Below are 21,354 nucleotides of genomic sequence, written 5' to 3' on the forward strand. Positions count from 1 at the left end.
AGGTGCTTTCTCTTCAGGTTTCAACTTTTTGAATGGAACAATTCTTCCCTATTAATGTATTTTGTTTTGTTTTGTTTTACAGCCCAGGAACCAAATTACTTGCTTTACCTCATTGTGTAAGACAAGTGTCAAAAACAGCTTCAACCTATCTTGTAACAAGAGAACTTACCTCCAGAGGTGATCTGCCATAGCTTACACAGAATCATAAAGTGTTACATTTTCATTTGTTCTCTGGTGGGAGTTACTAATGAGCAAAGTTTAAAGGGAGGATAGAAGTGTAAAAGACTAAGACTAGGCAACAAACAGGCTAATGTACTCCTAATTGACTTTTAGTCACTAAGAAACATGAGCACAAAAGTCTAAAAGAGATTTACGGGGATTTCTGCTTTTAATAACTGTGGCTAAGTGACTTTGTAAGTACAGTCATGCATTGCTTAACCATGAGGATGCATTCTGAGAGATGTGTCCTTAGGCAATTTTGTCCTTACATGTCATACACGAACCTACATGATGTAGTCTACTATATACCTCCAAATCCACTATAGTCTTATGGGACCGCCACTGTATATGGGGTCCCTTGTTGACTGAAATGTTGTCATATACCACATGATAGTACTGGGTATAATAATACAACAGAAGAGTGCAGATATGCCTGAACTATTGCTCATCTCAGCTTCTCTCTTTTTTGACCTGAATTTTTGAGAGCCACACATTAGTAAATATTCAATGAACTACACACTAAGCAAAATAGGCAAAATACCAATGGATAGATATATATACTTTTTTTTTTTTTTGAGATGGTATCTTGTTGTGTTGCTCAGGCTGGATTTGACCTCCTGGGCTCAAGCAGTCCTCTCGCCTCAGCCCCCGAGTAGCTGGAACTACAGGCATGAGCCACCGTACCCACCTACCAGTGAATATTTTAATGAGGAAATAGATAATAAACACAGAAGTATAAATTCTGATAAAGGTAATGATGGAAATAAAAAGTGTGATGAGATATAGACTAAAACTTTAAGACAGACAAAGGTTTCTCTAAGGAGGTGCTATTTCAGCTTCTATTATGTTTCTACACAAATACTAATTCTGTAGCAGTCTTCTCAGCACCCTTAAGTTAACTTGGTGTTAACTAAATGTCCTTTAAACATGTTAGGCACGAGCTTTATTTTCCAAAACCGTGCCCCAGAAAATGATTTATGAAGAATCCATGAGAGCCATTTGTTATACCCTCAAGAGTCTAATTCTGTTGTCAAAATTGTTAATATATTCCTTGGCAAAAATTCCCCACAATCTGTACTAATTTACTTACCCAGCACTGTATATAGTGTCAACAACAACACAGAATAGTAGAAGATGTTTATTTTGCTCAAGACATGAAGAGAAAATGAGGTCAGATTTATAAACCCTGAAGGTTCTAAAAAACATAAAGTTGAAAAATTCAGTGAACACATGCAAAGTTCAGTTTCTTTATGACATTTTCTAGAAGACTTTCATGGGCTATCTACCATATATTCAGCAAATCCTTTGTTAGATGGTAACTATAAAGATGACACCACTTTAAATTCAGAATTTGGCAGGAATCCTGGTGAGACAGTTCACTTAGAATTGCAGAAGGCAGAGTTCGAGGAAATGGTGTAGTTGTGAGACATTTTATATATATCATAAGATATATAATTGTTATATTTATATATATCACAATATATCAAACTCATATATGTGCACATATATGTACACACACATATATAGATATATATAATAACCAAAAACAATGGATACACCTACCAGAGAAGCATACTATATTTTATCTTGTCTTTTTTTTTTTCTTCCTTTTTGTGGAGAATGGGGTCTCGCTATATTGCCCAGGCAGGTCTCAAACTCTCGGGCTCAAGCTATCCTCCCGCCTCTGCCTCCCTGAGAGCTAGGTTTGAAAGATAGTGGTTTGTTCAAAGGATGATCAAGTCTCTGTTTTCTATGGAATTTAGTGTCCAAAAATACAAACTTCAAAAAGGTGTATCAAAGTATTTCAAAAGTAAATTAAAAGAAATATCAAAATATCCTCATTCTAATCATAGATATGAATATCTGTCCAAAAATAGTCCTTTCCTGTACATTATACAGTTCTTAACTCATAGCTAACCTCTTACTCCAATTGAAAAGTTTCCCTAAACTTTCCAAATTAGCATGCTTTTAAAATACAGTGACAAAGAGCCCAAGTGTAAGGGCTTGACTCAGAGAAGCTCCATTCTGCAGCCACAGTCTACAGTACCACGGATCCTCAGCCCCAGCCAGCCATGTCACCCATGCATGTGGCTGATCATAAACCAGTCAGCTGAGGACTATGAAAGGAAGCTCAGTGTACACTAAGCAACACTACTGGTAAAAAATATTTAAAGAACTAGTCCCAGTGAAAGACAGTTCAATGTAAGTTAAATAAGTCATGTCTTTGCTAAAAGACCAGCACATTCATTTTATACTGATAACCTTGCTCAGCCTAACACTTAATTTTATGCCAAGCCTAATAATGCATGACCTTTCCTACTTTGTGTGTTACTCTCTCAGCTTCTTTTTTGTTCTAGTCTGTACTTCTCAAAGTATTAGCCTACATATTCAGATAGAATAATAATAATTTATTATTTTAAGAAATCCTTTAGCCTTAGAGGCAGCTATTCTTTAAATTTTAAGTAATTGTTCTCCATTTTGGCTGCACATTAGAATAACCTAGGGGAACTTTTAGAAAATACTCATGCTTATATCTTACCCTCCAGAGATTCTGATTTAATTTTCCTAGGGTAGAGGGAGATCTTAGGCAGCAACTCAGTGATTTTAAGCAGTCAGGATTGAGAAATACTGCTTTCGACAGAGCCGTGCTTCTCAGTCTTCACTGTACATTGGAATCATCTGGGGAGCTTTAAAAGCTACTGATGCTTAGGTCCCATCCTAGAGATTCTGATGTAATTGGTATAGAATGCTGTTGTAGCTATTGAAATTTCAGAAGTTCCCCCAGTGGATTCTAAGGTACAACCAAAATTGAAAAGTCTTATTTAGAGGAAAGAACTGACCTGGGGTCAGAAGCCTTGGGTTTGGAGTCTCTCCTCTATCTCTTATTAGCTATGAAACCTTGGACAATTTACATAACCTCCCCAAACCTTTGTTTTCTAATCTTTAAAATGGGGTCAATAGCACCTACCTCACAGGAATGTTTTAAGAATTAAGTGAAACAATGTAGGTTAAAATATGTTTCAAATTTAAATAACTATGTAAAGATATTGAGAGCCCCATATAAGAGGCTGGGGACCTCAAATATTTATTTATTTACATTATGTTCAGGAAAATACACATGTATAATAATGCTTCTTGAACTTTTTCATAGAATTTTTAAAATAAATATAAGCAGAAAAACATTCCGTAGGATGTGTACTGTACCTATTCAGTTAATCATGTTACTGTTTAATCACTACTACAATACTCCCCTTCTCTATCATCAGTCCTTGATCCCAGGGATTTCATCCAAATTAAGAAGGAATCAGGAAAATTTGATCCAACAAGTATTTATTGTCTATTATGCACAAATTCGATGCTGGGGGCTGTGGGAAACAGAAGATAATTAGGAAGCAAGAGTGCCTACACTGAAGACGGGCACAATGGCTCACACCTGTAATCCCAGCTCTTTGGTAGTCTGAGGTGGGCGGATCCACCTGAGATCAGGAGTTCGAGACCAGCCTAGCCAACATGGTGAAACCCCGTCTCTACTTTAAAAAAAAAATTCAAAAATTAGCTGGGTGTGGTGGTGCATGTCTGTAGTACCAGCTACTTGGGAGGCTGAGGCAAGAGAATTGATTGAGAAGCCAGGTGGCAGAGATTGCAGTCAGCTGAGATCATACCACTGCACTCCAGCTTGGGGTTCACAGCGAGACTGTCAAAAAAAAAAGAGTTCCTACATTGAGGAACTTAATCTGGTTAAGGAGAAAATGTATATACATTCGAAGTGGTTATATAAAGCAAAGTGGCTATCTAAATAAGTATAGAATTAATTGGGAGAAAGGACTATAGGGATTCAGATAAGCAAAAGCCCGTTAGGGCCTGGAATGGCTGGAGAAAACGGTATGACAAAAGAGGTCTTAAGGTAAGCCTTACGGGAGGCTAAGATTTAGATAAGTTTAGAAAAATATAAAGTAGGGATAATACTATAAGCAAAAGTACAGAAACAGAAATGAGCATGGTATGTATAGTGAACGGTGAAAAAGTACCTAGGCTAAAATACAGGTAACTGGTTGAAGACATGGCTAGTTAAATAAGAATAGATTGTGGAAGATTTTTAATGTCTTGCAGAGATGTCTGACCTTTATTCAGTGTGTTCTGGAAAGTCACTAAAGGCTTTTGCATACAGAAGTGATCTGTGGATGAGATGCCATGAGGAGGATAATTGGCTAATAATTAAGAGGATGAATTAGACAGAGAGACTGGATATAGGAGCAGGAATTAGGAGTCTATTCAGGAATCCAGAGAGATGATACTGACATGGCACTGGTGACCTTTCAAAAGGAAAAGAAACATTTGAAGAAAGAATTAATGGGTTGTTTTGTTTTTTGTTTTGTTTTGTTTTTTGAGACAGAGTCCCACTCTTTTGCCCAGGCTGGAGTGCAGTGGCGCAATCTTGGCTCACTGCAACCTCTGCCTCCCCAGTTCAAGTGATTCTCCTGCCTCAGTCTCCTGAGTAGCTGGGATTACACGCATGTGCCACCATACCCGGCTATTTTTTTTAATTTTTTTTCTTTTTTGACAGGGTCTTGTTCTGTCACCCAGGCTGGAGTGCAAGTGGTGCCATCTTGGCTCACTGCAAGCTCCGCCTTCCATGCCTGGCTATTTTTTGTAATTTTAGTAGAGTCAAGGTTTCACCAAGTTGGCCAGGGTGCTCTTGAACTCCTGACCTCAAGTGATCCACCCACCTCAGCCTCTCAAAGTACTGGGATTACAGGCATGAGCCACTGCACCTGACCTGAATTAATGGGTTTTAATAACATGTTCCCATTAGGCATGAAGACTGATGATTACTAAAAAATGACTCAATTTTTAAGGTTAAAAACTATAGTAAGGTCTTCCTGTAAGGTCTTTATTTTTGATAGTCTTTATGCTTTTATTTTTTTTAATATCAGTATGTTATATGTGTATATTTTTCTATCAAAATATAGTGATTAACTCAAATGCCTGCAAGTACATGTGACTTAAGTAAATCTTTCATAAATAACCTGACTTTAAATTTGTTGATAAAAATAGAAATGTCTTCAGAATTGTCAGCATACATTTTTGCCTGGGTTTACTGATCAGATAGTTTTGCATTTGTCTGTGCTAGATGTTTTAAGCTGCCAGGATTTGACCAAAAGGTTATAAAACTATATATTCAACCTAAAATCAGAATGATCTTTGTGTAAGTCTTTGATAAGTAAAACTAATATAGTTGATTTAATGAAAATAGCTGTCTTCAGTTTTTGGCAAAATATTTATATAGTCAGCTTTAAGATTTTTACTTAGGTGAACACCTGAAATTCACATGCTGTAAAAATGATTAACAGAAAGATACCTTGACATAATGACTAACTCTATCTAATATCTTAGTTTTCATAAGTAATCTATGTGTAGTTAAAAAATAAATTAGATGAATGTAAATGTTATAAATTTATAAATGAATTTTTCATGTGATTTTAAATCCTAAAGTTACATTATATTAAATTAATTAATAAATACTCATGAAATGTCTGAGTCATTTCTAAGTAAGATAAAATGCTGAAACATAAATTGCTAAACATTAGTATAAGTTTGTTCTTGGTTTCTTAAATTGTATAGAAAGACAAAACATACTTATTATTAGTAAATAGTAAATTCTACATTCAAAACTTGTTCCATAAAAAATTGTTTTAGAGATTATAAACTATATATTAATGAGATGTTAATATATAACAGTTCAAAATTACTTACTTCCTGAGTAACTTAAAGCTTAAGGTTACTAAAAATTCAAAATTTTTATTAAGGCCGGGCACAGTGGCTCATGCCTGTAATCCCAGCACTTTGGGAGGCCGATGTGGGTGGATCACGAGGTCAGGAGATCAAGACCAACCTGGCTAACACGGTGAAACCCCGTCTCTACTAAAAATACAAAAAATTAGCCGGGTGTGGTGGCAGGTGCCTGTAGTCCCAGCTACTTGGGAGGCTGAGGCAGGAGAATGGTGTGAACCCAGGAGGCAGAGCTTGCAGTGAGCCGAGATTGGCGCCACTGTACTCCAGCCTGGGCGACAAAGCGAAACTCTGTCTCACACACACACAAAAAAAAAAAACAAAAAAAGATTTTATTAATATGAAACCAATAATTTTTATATGAGAAAGAATTTTGTGTGGTCTCAATATAAAGGAATAAAAAAATTTTAAGTAATTATTTGTCTTACGGTAAAATAACTAGTTATTCCAATATAAAAGGGGGGAAAACATAGGACAAAGACTAGGAGTTTAGGAGCATAATGGAAGGTCTAAGCAAGTTGTGGAAGGTTTATGAAGGATGGGTCCTGTAATGGAAGTTTTGTATCATCAGGATGGTTGGAATTTGAAGGGAACTTTTTTTTTTTTTTTAAGGACAGTCTCACTCTGTTGCCCAAGCTGGAGAGCAGCGTCGTGATCTCGGCTCACTGCAACCTCTGCCTCCCGAGTTCAAGCAATTCTCATGCCTCAGCCTCCCGAGTAGCTAGGACTACAGGTGTGTGCCATCATGCCTGGCTAATTTTTGTATTTTTAGTAGAGACGAGGTTTCACCATGTCAGCCAGGCTGGTCTCAAACTCCTGATCTCCTGTGATCTGCCCACCTCGGCCTCCCAACGTGCTGAGATTACAGATGTGAGCCACCGCGCCCAGCCACAAGAGGTTTTGACTTAATTCTAAAATCTGTTTCTTTAAAATTTAATTTTCAAGCATCTTCTGAATGGCAGCTTTAAAGTTTATAGACCAGTGTTTTCCTCCAATATAACTTGATTCTGTACTCTTGGCTTTTCTTGATGTTTCTGAATTGTCCATATAACCAGGACATTTCCCATGCTTTTTCTAAAAGCCCTGTATTCCCCTGCTCAAGGTACTAGTTTTCTTGTTTATGTCCCTCTATAATATAGTGTATACATATAACCTTGGACGCATGCTCTTCCTATGTCTGATTATATTTAAGTATCTTTCCATCAGGTTTCACTTCCAGGTTATCTAAATAGGCTTCCCATAAGGAGGAGCAATCACACTTCAGGAAGGTTTTTTTTCTTTACTTTTTTGGGAACTGAACTAAGAAACAAAGATTTTATATTTTATCAAGACAATTTCCTATGTTTCATATTATCCTTATTAGCTTTTTAAAAAATATTTCTTAGGAAAACTGAGCTTTGAAAGGTTTTTGTTTGTTTGTTTACAGCCACAGAACTTTCTGTATTGTTTTTGAAGGCTTTTAATTGTCACTCTGTTTGAGTGACTATGACTTCACGATGACATCTATTCCTATTCTGACCAAGTGTTTTAAACCTTTTGACATCTTTGGCATGCCTACCAACGATCAATTTACAACTTAAGTCTTTCTTGACCCTGAACTAATTTTGGGATGTCTCTTGGCCAAGGGGACCCCAAAGAAACCTTAAAAATTGAGTTCTCAGCCATGATAGAAAGGGAGGTTGGACATACCTTGTCATACTCCCTCCCTTTTAGAGTTTGGGCACAACAACAGACCATCATTAATGTTAAAATAGAGATCATAAGACTGACAAAACAGAATCTGTCACAATAAGATACCAAATTATAAACAAGATCTAATGCCTGCAGGACATCAATCTTGCTAAACAGGTCATTGTTCACCCAGCATATTGTGGCTGACATAACATCCTTATCTTAACGTAAACATTCCTTTCTGCTGAGGACAAGTTTTAGACTGAGCCCCGCAGTCCTGTAACCAATTGCAAAGTAAAGAATCTCTGAATCCCCGTATAACCTGTGAGTCCCCACTTCAAGATATCCCAACTTTTGGGGCCGAAGCAATGCATACCTTCCGTGTATTGATCTATGTCTTTTCCTATAACTCCTGCCTCCATAAAATGTATAAATCCCAACGTAATCCAACTGCCTCAGGACCATTTACTCAAGGCTTCTTGAGTTTGTGTTTTCCCTGGGCCATAGTCATTCATATTGGCTCAGAATAAACCTCTTTAAAATATTTTACGGAGTTTGGTTTTTCCATGAACAAGGCTTATAGGAATAAAAGGAACCATAACTAACCTTTAAGCTCTGGGTATCCTCGATATCTAAATGTGATGAGAATGGTGAGCTGGCTCAGCACAATTAGCACAAAAAGGACCCGGGCCTGCAGGGAAATAGATGTTAATGTGAAATAGATACATGGGTACACTTTCAGTTAAGATTTTTAAAGTGGCCTTATTAACAAAAATGGAAATGGCATCTGTGATACTGTGATATAAGAAATACATATTTTGGTCTTTGTCCCCACTGGTCAGAGCTCCTAAAATCCTTGTAATTTTCTAAGTGATAGCAGCGATAGGAGCATATTATTATAACATTTGGATTTTGTCTCTGGCTCCTGAAACAGCTCTAGAGTGATAAAGTAAAAGGAATATCTATTGTTATTCATAACAAGCCCCTTTTGGAGGAGGTATAGCAAGATGGCCAAATAGAACCCTCCAGCAATCATCCACCCCTTCCCCCTCAGAACACCAAATTGAACAACTATCCCCACAAGAAAGCACTTTCATAAGAACCAAAAATCAGATGAGTGATCACAGTACCTGGTTTTAACATCATATCAAGGAAAGAGGCACTAAAAAGGGTAGACAACACAGTACCTCATTGCCTACACCACCCTTCCCCCATTCTGTGGCGGAGATCATCTGGGCACTTGTGGGAGAGCGCAAAATGACGTGGGACTTTGCATTGGAACTCAGTGCTGTCACAGGGGAACACAACACAGGGCAGAATTCTGCCAGCACCCACAGAGGGAGCATTTAAGCTGGCCCTTGCCAGAGGGGAATCCTCTGCCCCAGTGGTAGGAACCTGAGTTCCAGCTACCTCCAGCATCAGCTGACTAAACAAGTGCCCTGGGGTCCTGAATAAACTTGAAAGGCAGTCAAGTCACAAGGACTGCAGTCCTTGGGCAAATCTGGGTACTACGCTGGGCTCAGAGCCAGTGGAAATGGAGTGCACATGACCCTGTGAGACACCAGTTGTGGTGGCCAGGGGAGTACTTGTGTCACCCATCCCCCAACTCTCCAGGCAGTACAGCTCCAGGAGAGACTCCTTCCTCTTGTGGAAAGAAGAGAGAAAAGTAAAGAGGACTTTGTTTTGCCACCTGGATACCAGCTCAGCCACAGTAAAATACAGCACCAAGCAGATTCCTGAAGCCCCTGAGTCCAGGCCCTCACTCCTGGATGGCATTTCTAGACTCAGCCTGGGCCAGAAGAGAACCTGCTGTGTTGAAGAGAAAGACCACGTCCTGGCAAGATTCACCATCTGCTGACTAAAGAATAAACATCAGAATAAACAATCAACCAAGCAGTAGTCACCACAGACCTTGGACAAGAGCCAGTACTATGGTGAATTCAGGTGTGACCCAGAACGGTACAAACCATGGTCACCTCTCCCACATATCCAGGCAGGCCAGCAAAGAGAGAGAGAGGCTCCTTCTGCTTGGGGAAAAGTGAGGAAAGAACACAAAAGACTGCCTGGTAATCACGAGAATTCTCCCAGTTCTTACCCAAGCCCACCAAGCGCATGTAAGGCTGCAAGAGTTGCAGCATTACTGGGCCTGGGGCGCCCCCTCATACAGATACAGCTGCAGTGACCAAAGGCTTAGATCATAACCCTCAATTGTCTTTGAATACCTGGAAAGCCTCCTCAAGGAGGATGAGTACAAACAAGCTCAGACTCCAAAAATTAGAATAAATACCTAACTCTTCAAGGCCCAGACGTTGACAAACATCCACAAGCCTCAAGAACATCCAGGAAAACGTGACCTCACCAAATGAACTAAATAAGGCACCAGTGATCATTCCTGGAGTGACAGAGATATGTGAACTTTCAAACAGAATTCAGAATAGCTGTTTTGAGGAAGCTCAATTAACTACACGAAAACACAGAAATGGAATTCAGATTCCTATCACAGAAATTTATTTACTTATTTATTTTTATTTTATTTTATTTATTTATTTATTTATTTGAGATGGAGTCTCGCTCTGTCGCCCAGGCTGGAGTGCAGTGGCACAATCTTGGCTCACTACAAGCTCCGCCTCCTGGGTTCATGCCATTCTCCTGCCTCAGCCTCCCGAGTAGTTGGGATTACAGGCGCCCGCCTCCACACCTGGTTACTTTTTGTATTTTTAGTAGAGACGGGGTTTCACCGTGTTAGCCAAGATGGTCTCAATCTCCCGACCTCGTGATCTGCCCACCTTGGCCTCCCAAAGTGCTGGAATTGCAGGGGTGAGCCACCGTACCTGGCCTCTTATCACAGAAATTTAATGAAGACATTACAATAATTTTTAAAAATCAAGCAGAAATTCTGAAGCTGAAAGATTAAATTAGCAAACTGACAAATGCATCACAGTTTCTCAAGGGCAGAACTGATCAAGTACAAGAAAGAATTAGTGCACTTAAAGACCATCTACATGAAAATACACAGTCAGAGGAGAAAAAAAGGGGAAAAAAAAAAAAGAATGAAGCACACCTACAAGATCTAGAAAACAGCCCAACAGGACAAATCTAAGAGTTATTTGCCTTAAAGAGGAGGTACAGAGAGAGATCAGAGTAGGAAGTTTATTCAAAAAAATAATAATAGAGAACTTTTTTAACCTAAAGAAATATATCAATATTCAGGTACAAGAAGGTCATAGAATACCAAGAAGTGTTAACCCAAATAAGACTACCTCATGGCATTTACTAACCAAATTCCCAAAGGTCAATGATAAGAAAAGGATCTTAAAAGCAACAAGAGAAAAGAAACAAATAACATACAAAGAAGCTCCAACATGTCTGGCAGCAGACTTCTCAGTGGAAACCTTAAGCCTAGGAGAAAGTGGCATGACACATTCAGAAGGAAAATAATTTTACCTTAGAATATTATGTCCAGCAAAAATATCCTTCCAATATGAGGAAGAAATAAAGACTTTCCCAAACAAACAAAAGCTGAGGGATTTCATCAACACCAGACCTGCCCTATAAGAAAAGCTAAAGCAAGTTCTTCAATCTGAAAGAAAAGGATGTTAAAGAGCAATGAGAAGGCTGGGCACAGAGATTCATGCCTGTAATTCCAACATTTTGGGAGGCCGAGGCAGGAGGATTGCTTGAAGTTGGGAGTTCAAGACCAGCCTAGGCAACAAAGTAAGACCCCGTCTCTACAAAAAAAATGTAAAAATTAGCTGGTTGTATTGGCATGTGCCTGTAGTCTCAGCTACTTGGGAGGACCCCATCAAAAAAAAAAAAATCAGTTGTTACACTCCAGCCTGGGAAACAAGAGCAAAACTCTGTCTCCAAAAAAAAAAATTATATATATGTGTGTATACATATATACATGTGTATATGTGTGTGTATATATACATACATGTGTGTATAAGAGTGAAAAATAGAGTATCATATGACAAATACAATGGTTATAATGGATAGTATGATAAAAGAAAGATGTGTGGTTGCTTTCACTTTATCTATTTCTAAATTTTCCATGTTTTCTACACTGAGCGCATATTATTGATGTGGGAAGAAATATTCTTTAAAAAGCCTTAACCCAAGTTAGCATAGTCCCTATAATTCCCTTAGTTATCCTGATTTTATAGCATCCTGATTTTATAGCATCATTAGTTATAATTCCCTTAGATATTATAACTAATATCCTTAGTTATAATTCCCTTAGTTATCCTGGTTTTATAGCATCCCGAATGACTCATCCATGCCTCTGCTTCTTTAAATTCAAATCAAATCAACTTAAAAGCATTTTATTCTTCTAGACAAATAACTAAACTTTAATTTTATAAGATTTAACTTTCTTGTCATATGATCATAGTAGTCCCTCTTTATCCACAGGGGATACATTCCAAGTCCCCCCCCTCAGTGGATGCCTGAAAACACAGATAGTACCGAACCCTATTTATATTATGTTTTTTCCTATAAATACATACCTATGATAAAGTTTAATTTATAAATTAGGCACAGTAGATCAACAACAATAATAAAATAGAACAATTATAACAATATACTATAATAAAGGTTACAGGTCTCTGTAATAAAGAGACAGGACTATGGTCTCTGTTTCTCAAAATATCTTATTATATATAATACTTTCAGACCATGGATGACCTTGGGTAACTGAAACCATGGAAAGTGAAACCACGGATAAGGGAGGACTACTGCATATTATTTAGGACTCTGCATTTACCAAATCTAGTAACATATGCAATGTTTAATTGAATGCACTTACCATGATGTAGTGATCAGTACGAAGAATAAATGATGCCAGGGGATCAAAACTAAGATGATTATTCTCTTGAGCAGAAAATATGTGGTGAACACTCTTACTTCTTCCAGCAGAATCCTAGTAATAACCACAGAAGAAAAGTAACTTTCATGTACATGGAAATATTTATAATGTTCTAAATTATAATAAGAATAGGTTTCTAATAACTACACTTTGTTGTTGTTGTTTTCCAAGGTTTCTGTCTGTTGTCCAGGCTGGCGTGCAGTGGTGCAATCATAGCTCACTGCAGCTTTCATCTCCTGTGGTCAAGTGATCTTTCTGATTCAGCTGTGAGACCATAGGCACACACCACTATGCTTGGCTAATATTTAAATTTAGTTTAGAGATGGGGTCTTGCTATGTTGCCCAAGCTGGTCTTGAACTCCTGGCCTCAAGCAATCTTCCTGCACTGGCCTCCCAAAGTGCTGGCCTTATAAGTACTTTTAATAATATTTCTTAGGCCAGGTGAGGTGGCTCATGCCTGTAATCCCAGTACTTTGGGAGGCAGAGGCAGGCAGATCACATGAGGCCAGGAATTCGAGACCAGCCTGGCCAACATAGTGAAACCCCATCTCTACTAAAAATGCAAAAAATTAGCCAGGCGTGGTGGTATGCACCTGTAATCCTAGCTACTCAGGGGGCTGAGGCAGGAGACTTTCTTGAACCCAGGAAGCAGAGCTTGCAGTGAGCCAAGATTGCACCACTGCACTCCAGCCTGGGTGACAGAGTGAGACTCTGTCAAAAAAAGAAAAAAAGAAAAAATGTTTAAAACCTATAATTCTACATTTAAACAGGAAATATTAGCATGCACTCGCAACATATTTTCCCTTTAAAAAAAAGTCTGTATTTCCCTCTGTTCCCTAAAAAGGCCTAGAAATAACAACAAAGCTAACAGTACTGAGCTGGCTAGGCTGGTGCCCAGATTATGGTCTCAAAATAGCATTTCTCACCACAAGAAACCAGTGCTCTTTAGGGAAACAGCTCATTCCAGTTCTTGAATAGGAAGTGCACAAGAAGAGACACCTGCACTCCCATGTTTGCTGCAGCACTGTTCACAATAATATTTGGAAGCAACCTAAGTGTCCATCAACAGATGAATGGATAAAGAAAATGAGGTATATATACATAATAGGGTACTATTCAGCCATTAAAAAAGAATAAGATCCTGTCATTTGCAACAACATGGATGGAACTGGAGATCACTATGGTAAGTAAAATAAGCCAGGGACAGAAAGACAAACATCACATGTTCTCACTTGTGGGATCCAAATATCAAACAATTGAACTCATGGACACAGAGAGTAGAAGGATGGTTACCAGAGGCTGGAAAGGGTAGTAAGGGGGCAGTGGGAGGGAGGTGGGGATGGTTAATGGGTCTTTAAAATAAGACCTACTATTTGATAGCACAACAGAGTGACTAGAGTCAATAACTTAATTGTACTTTTAAAAATAACTAAAAGAGTGTTATTGGACTGTTTGTAAAACAAGGACGAATGCTTGAGAGGATGACTACTCCATTTTCAATGATGTGATTATTATGCATTGCATGCCTGTATCAAAACACCTCATGTAACCCATAGATAAACACACCTACTATGTACTCACAGAAAGTAAAAGTTTAAAAAAAATTTTTAAAGAAAAAAGTGCATAAGAAAAGCTTGGAATATCTTATCAAATCAGAAAGTAAGAAAATGAACAAAGACTACTGGGATTGTGTCAAAGGGCTTAGTAGTCAACATGAAGAGTCTCCCACTAGCCAAAAGTGGAACAATTTGAGCATGGAAAAGAATAAATGCAATGGACTGAAACACATCAAGTATGCTTTCATACATCAATATGTTTTTTAAACTTTGAATTTATAATAATATTAAATGTAAAAGACTCAGTCACCTTTGGCAGATACTAAAGAACCAACTCATTATTCTGAAAACTGGTTTAGTAAAGGGGCAATGGGGAAAGAAGAATTTATTTTGCATTTCCTGTGTGAACTCTATATCTGGGTACCAAATAGATGAGATAATTTTTTTCTTCACAGGACTGTTCTAATTAATATTCCTATAATAAGAAAAGAAAATTTGAATATCACCATTTTAGAACTCTAATGAAAAAAATGGATTTAGGTAAGTATCATCAATGGCTACTAAAATCCTTTAGGTGAAAAGCTAATGGAGGGATGAGCCAGCAGTGTGCTGGAGCTGGCTTGACTGCTCACAAGAGCCAACTGTTAAGTTTTCAGCAATTTTGCAGGCCACTTGGTATGGCATTGGTAGTTTAAAATCAGCCATGGTAGAAATATTTATATTATGGGAATTGGTACAAATCAGGGAAATGTTACAAATCAGGATCCCCTCTCCTTGATCCCTGTAACTTGCCCCAAGCTGGTTGCTAAATATTTACCAGCACACCAGTGGATAAGGCTACCAAAAGCTGAATACACTGATCCATCTTAACATTACAGAAAGAGAGACAACCAAATATCATGGGTATCCTGTTAAAAGCATAAAAAAACAGATAAAGTACTTTTGCCAAAAAATAAACAGATGTAAATCTGATGAAACCTCTAAATCTAACTACCAATTATAGAAACTAAGGCAGAAGGGGACAGAGGAACATGTTAAATGATACCACAGGGATGTAAACAGCAAAAATCCAGAAAACAGGGAACTCTACAGGACCAAAGATTCAGTTTCCAAAACAAATTTTAAGGGGGAAAAAAAGAAGGGGGAGGTAAGGGAGGCAATCTATACAGTAAAAGAGACAAAAGAGACAAGTCAGTTAAATGGAATGTATGAGTCTTGATTGGATTCTGATTTGAACCAACCAAATGAAAATGTACATATCTATTTATGTATATTTCTGTCTATCTATCTATGTGACATATTGGGATAACCGAACATTAGCTGAGTAGTTTGGTATTACAGAATTACTGTTAGTCTTCCAAGTATGATATGGTATCATGGTTAAGTTTTTTAAAAATAGTCCTTATCTTTTCATTTTTTTTGAGACAGAGTCTTGCTCTGTCGTCCAGGCCCGGCTACTTTTTTGCATTTTTTAGTAGAGACGGGGTTTCACTGTGTTAGCCAGGTTGGTCTCAATCTCCTGACCTCGTCATCTGCCCGCGTTGGCTTCCAAAGTGCTGGGATTACAGGTGTGAGCCACCATGCCCGGCCAAAACAGTCCTTATCTTTTACTGATACATATTGGCATATTTACATATGAAATGACATCATTGTACAGGGAGGGAAGATAGGGATAAAGAAGGAACAAGACTGATCATGTGTTGATAATTGTTGAGATTGGCTGATGGATATATGGGAGTTCATTATAATATTATCTCTTCTGTGTATTTAAAATTTTCCCATTATAAAAAACTTTAAAAATAACAGTAAGAACTTACATTTGTGTTTCTTAAGCTTTGATTGCTCAAAATGTGCTTATGTTAAATTATGTTTTTTTTTTTTTTTTTTTGAGACGGAGTCTTGCTCTGTCGCCCAGGCTAGAGTGCAGTGGCCGGATCTCAGCTCACCGCAACCTCTGCCCCCTGGGTTCACGCCATTCTCCTGCCTCAGCCTCCCGAGTGGCTGGGACCACAGGCGCCCACCACCTCGCCCGGCTAATTTTTTGTATTTTTAGTAGAGACGGGGTTTCACCGTGTTAGCCAGGAGGGTCTCGATCTCCTGACCTCGTGATCCGCCCGTCTCGGCCTCCCAAAGTGCTGGGATTACAGGCTTGAGCCACCGCGCCCGGCATGTTATTGTTTTAAAGCAGGAATCTATATTTCTCTAACACTTGAGATTAGAACTTTCTAGGGTCTACTCTTTAAATTGGCAAAGTAGGCACAATAATCTTAAACTACAGGTACTCAAACTTCAGTGGACATCAGAATCACTTGGAGAGATTGTTAAACTAGATTGCTGGGTCCTATCTCCAAAGTTTCTGATTCAGTAGGTTTTGGATGGGACCTAAGAATTTCCATTTCTAACAAGTTCCTAGATGATATTGATGCCACTAGCCCAGGACCCACATTGAAAATTGATTTAAAGGTCTAGTTGTTACTAGACTGCAGGGAACCTATAGATAGTCAATAAATACAATGAGTAGGTAAAATATTAGATAATAAACACATGTCTTCTCCTACAGATTTTGAGTTTCAAATCTGACTCATCTATAGTTTACTGTATTTAAAAGGACAGAACTTTCCCACGAACAAACAAGGGGACGAGGTTCCCTATTTAATACTCAGTAGGTTGTTTAAAGTTATACATATAAGAAAACAGAAAACAGATCAGTCCTTGCCTGAGATTGAGGATGTAAGGAAAACAGATTGCAAAGGATATAAGAGAACTTTTGAGGGAAATGTATCATATTGCTTGTAGGCGATGACTTCAAGGATGTATACATATGTCAAAACTCATCAAATTGTATACTTTAAACATACAGGGTTTATTATGTTATTATGTAAAAATTATACCTCCATACCTTTGTAAGAAATGTTAAACATACAAAAAGTATGTGATTTTACATTTTTATTAAGGATTCAACTAAGCAGTCAGAAATGTTTCAAGGAATGTAAGCTATGTTTTTTTTCTTCATAAAGCTACAGAAGTTGTACGTATATCTTATTAAAAAAATAATACACTGGGGTTCTGAGGTACTCCAGACTGTAGTAACTGTAAAGACAGGGAATAATTTATTCTAGGTGCACATGAACCTTCACGTCTCTTGAAAATGATCCAACTTCTTCTAGTATGAGAGACCTTAAGGGTTCATCCCCAGCCATCTCTCCTACTTCTTCCGTAAGTTTTTTCTTCCTTCTACACAGAACATTTTAAAGATGGGTGGCATAGCAGAGTGTCTTCTCTTGTGCAGATGTACAAGTTTCTCCATTTACAAACCAAGGGTAAAACTGCCCACGACAAAGGATTGTTTTGCGGACTAAGTAAATAATTCTAAGTGCCTAGCATCTCCTTAGAGGGAGCTCGGTAAATAGTTTCTTCCTGCTCAACCTGTTTCTGTAGGGGGGATAAAAAAGATAATGAAAATAACTACATATGTTTTCTGAAAAATTATTTGGTGTTTCAAATTAAGTCTTAATATTAGAAGATTAAATAGTTAAAAACTGTCATCAAATCACAGTTGCAGAAATTGACAGTTGTGCGTGTGTGTGTGTGTGTGCGTGTTTAAGAAACTAATTTCTGAGCACAGCTTACTGTCTTAAGAGTTTAATGAAACTGCTTTATTTTGGTAATGATTATTACTTTCTACTCTGGCAGGTGCTAATAAATTAAATGCCCTAAATTGAATCAGAATAAGAAAAGGCAAACTGGTACTGCATATGCTAACGATGCTTATTCCCCTTAACAAAAAAGTGCCTTTGATGCGCTGGAAATTCTGTGTCCTCAAGCTTTCAAATAATGACACAATTGTCTTATAATTAGAGACAGCAATCAAAGACATGGAAACATAATACATGTTTCTGACTTATTCTATTACCCTTGGGTATACTGGAGAATTTGCCCCTATTATGAAAAGATTCTGGGCAAAGTTGGAAGAAAACAAAATAATGATTTCCTGGGGTTAAAAAAAGGGAGTCTATGGCCACTCCTCTTCTCCTCTGCCTAGTTTTTAATCTAATATTAGAATTATTCCTGAGTGCCCATTTTCAGAATATACTAAATACAGTGTATTCAATTTTTTTTTTCTTTTTTGAGATAGGGTCTCGCTGTGTGCACTGGCACAATCAGAGTTCATTATAACCTTGAACTCCTGGGCTCAAGCGATCCTTCCATCTCAGCCTCCCAAGTAGCTAGGACTACAGATGAACGCCACCATGCCCAGCTAACTTTTATTTTTTTGTTGAGATGGGGTCTCACTATTTTGCCCTGGCTGGTCTCAAACTACTGGCCTCAAGCGATCCTCCAGCCTCAGCCCAAATTTTTTCACTTTTTTGTTTATTTTGAGACAGGGTCTGGCTCTGTTGCCCAGGCTGGAGTACAGTGGTGCAATCTCAGCTCACTGCAATCTCTACCTCCTGGGCTCAAGTGGATTCTCCTGCCTCAGCCTCCTCAGTAGCTGAGACTACAGGCACATGCCACGTGCCCAGCCAATTTTTGTATTTTTTTGTAAAGAAGGGGTTTCACTGTTTTGCCCAGGCTGGTCTCGAACTCCTATGCTTAGGTGATCCGCCTGCCTTGGCCTCCCAAACTGCTGGGATTACAGGCGCAAGCCACCATGCCTGGCCCCCAGTTTTTTTTAAAACATAGTTTCATTACCAATTGACTAAAAAATTCCAAACCAGAATTCATTGTGGCTACAGCTTAATGATTTACATAGTAAATATAAATTACTAACTTACCTGGACGATTACTTCTATGTTATGTATCCCACTACTATAGTTTCTAGGATTCCACTTCAGTACGAAAATGGGACCAGACACATGAACAGCCTGGCCTAAATGAACTCCATCAATCTTAACTGTGACAGAAGTAATGGAGGATAAGGAAAAGGCCAAAACTCTAAAATGAGAGCATATATAAAACACATGGTTTGAGGTTTGTCATTGTTTTTGTTTTTTTTTTTTTTTTTTTTTTTTTGAGGCGGAGTCTTGCTCTGTCGCCGGGACTGGAGTGCAGTGGCCGGATCTCAGCTCACTGCAAGCTCCGCCTCCCGGGTTTACGCCATTCTCCTGCCTCAGCCTCCCGAGTAGCTGAGACTACAGGCGCCCGCCACCTCGCCCAGCTAGTTTTTGTATTTTTAGTAGAGACGGGGTTTCACCGTGTTAGCCAGGATGGTCTCGATCTCCTGACCTCGTGATCCACCCGTCTCGGCCTCCCAAAGTGCTGGGATTACAGGCTTGAGCCACCGCGCCCGGCCTGTCATTGTTTTTGTAAAGGAGAAAAACCTTATTGTAACTTGCAAATATATATATATAGGCAGAACCATCATATTGTACAACTGTAGAAGCCACTATTCATATGATCTGGTTTCTTTCTGAATGGTGGCTTCTGGAGTTGGACAATTAGCAAAACTGAACTGGTAAGAAATTTGGAACTATTCTTTTACTTTTTAGAAAGAAAAATCAATTTTCTTTTGACAAATATAGGTAAGGTAGATTCAAAGTTCTTTCTGAAGAAACTCCAGAAGTACTGATTTTTCTCTTAGGAAAATAATATAGGGTAGAAATCTCATTTTGTTAATCTAATGTCAAGCCTACCATCTACTCATTTGGTACCAGGGTATCTGTCCCAAAGAAACAGGGTTATAACCAGGACTAGGCTACCAAGCCCTTTCAGAGAGTATGACACCTAAACCTGATATCCAGCTCCCACCAAAAAACCTAACTGACACGTGTGCATTCCATTTCATTAGTGATAAAAAAAAATGTAAACATCTTGGTACCATTTTTTACAAGTTAATTAGTAAATACTTTTTCAAGCATAATATCCAATAATAATAATAAGTACTGTGAATTTGGCACTCATATATTGCTTGGTAATATTATAAATTAGCATCTGTTGTTGAAAGTAATTGGATACCTGATACACTACTGGTGGGAGTATAAAATGGTGCAGCCACCATGGAAAACAGTATGGCAGCTCCTTAAATAATTAAACAGATAATTACCATATGATCTAGCAATTCCATTTCTGGATATATATCTAAAAGAAGTGACAGCAGGGACTTGAACAGATATCTGTACACCCATATTCATAGAAGCATTATTCAACATAGCCAAAAGGTAGAAGCAACCCAAGTGTCCACTGAACACATAAACAAAATGTGGTGTGTGTGTGTATATATGTGTATGTGTGTGTGTATATGTGCGTGCGTGTGTGTGTATATATACACACACACAATGTGCAATGGAATACTATTCAGCCTTTAAAAGGAAGGCAATTCCGACACATGCTGCAACATGTATAAACCTTGAGGATATCATGTTAAATGAAAATAAGCCAGTCACAAAAGTATACATATTGAATGGTTCCACTTATATGAGTTAGCTAGAGTAGTCAAATTCATAGAGACAGAAAGTAGATTGGTGGCTGCCAGAGTCTGTCAGAGAGGGAAGAATGGGAAGTTATTGTTTAATGGGTAAAAATTTCAGTTTTAGAAAATGATAAATGTTCCGGAAATGGATAACATTTATCCATTTGTGGATAACCATTGTGATGGTTGCACAACAATGTAAACTTAAACTTAATGCTACTGAACTGTACACTTAAAAATGGTTAAAATGGTACATTTTATGCTATGTGTACTTTGTTTAATCATGCTTACCATGATTAAAAATAGTGATTTTAGCTCCAAAAAAAAGGGATTGGGCAATTTTTATCAACAGTCATAAAAGAATTCAAACTCTTTCATCTAGAATCTCACTTCTAGAACTCTTTCTTAAAGAAATTATTCAAGTGAAGAAAGAATATATATGTACCAGATATTCATCCACAAATAAGAAAAACTTAAAAGTTCACCAGTGAGACATGAAAATGGTTAGAAAAACTGTGGTACATTCTTTGTGTTGAAAGAAAACAAATCAGGAATTAGAACAGACTGTGCCTTATGATTATAATTATATAAAAACATGCTTAAGAGAGAATGCCTGAGAAGAAATACTCAGAAGTGTTAATAATAGTTCTGTTAGAAGTGGAGAAAACATACTTAAAATCCCATTACCCTGTTTTCCAAAGGTTGTTCTGTCATATTACTTTTCAAAAAAACTGTAAAAGTATATTTTTAAAAGTGCTCTTAAACTTGAAAGAAGTTATATGTCTCCTTGCAAAAAGAATGTTAATGTCCCATTAGGATTCCATTAATCTATATACTCAAATTCA

At 37.9% G+C, this 21,354-nt stretch overlaps 1 protein-coding gene across 10 annotated transcripts in view; it reads right to left on the minus strand.

Moving 5' to 3' along the window:
* Positions 1–21,354, minus strand: part of LOC113219480 (transmembrane protein 62) — a 44,950-nt gene that overhangs the window by 4,225 nt on the left and 19,371 nt on the right. For 7 of the 10 annotated variants that reach the window (XM_026447871.1, XM_026447867.1, XM_026447865.1 and 4 more), the window contains 4 exons: positions 18,876–19,035; positions 12,485–12,598; positions 8,287–8,371; positions 1,310–1,414 (listed from right to left, as the gene is read on the minus strand). In XM_026447871.1, the coding sequence (XP_026303656.1) occupies positions 1,310–1,414; positions 8,287–8,371; positions 12,485–12,598; positions 18,876–19,035 (464 nt within the window). The remainder of the gene's footprint in view (positions 1–1,309; positions 1,415–8,286; positions 8,372–12,484; positions 12,599–18,875; positions 19,036–21,354) is intronic. The other 3 variants (XM_026447868.1, XM_026447866.1, XM_026447872.1) reach the window with 1 other exon arrangement.

The sequence above is a fragment of the Piliocolobus tephrosceles genome, unplaced genomic scaffold, assembly GCF_002776525.5.
Source record: "Piliocolobus tephrosceles isolate RC106 unplaced genomic scaffold, ASM277652v3 unscaffolded_108, whole genome shotgun sequence".
Classification (NCBI taxonomy): Eukaryota; Metazoa; Chordata; class Mammalia; order Primates; family Cercopithecidae; genus Piliocolobus; species Piliocolobus tephrosceles.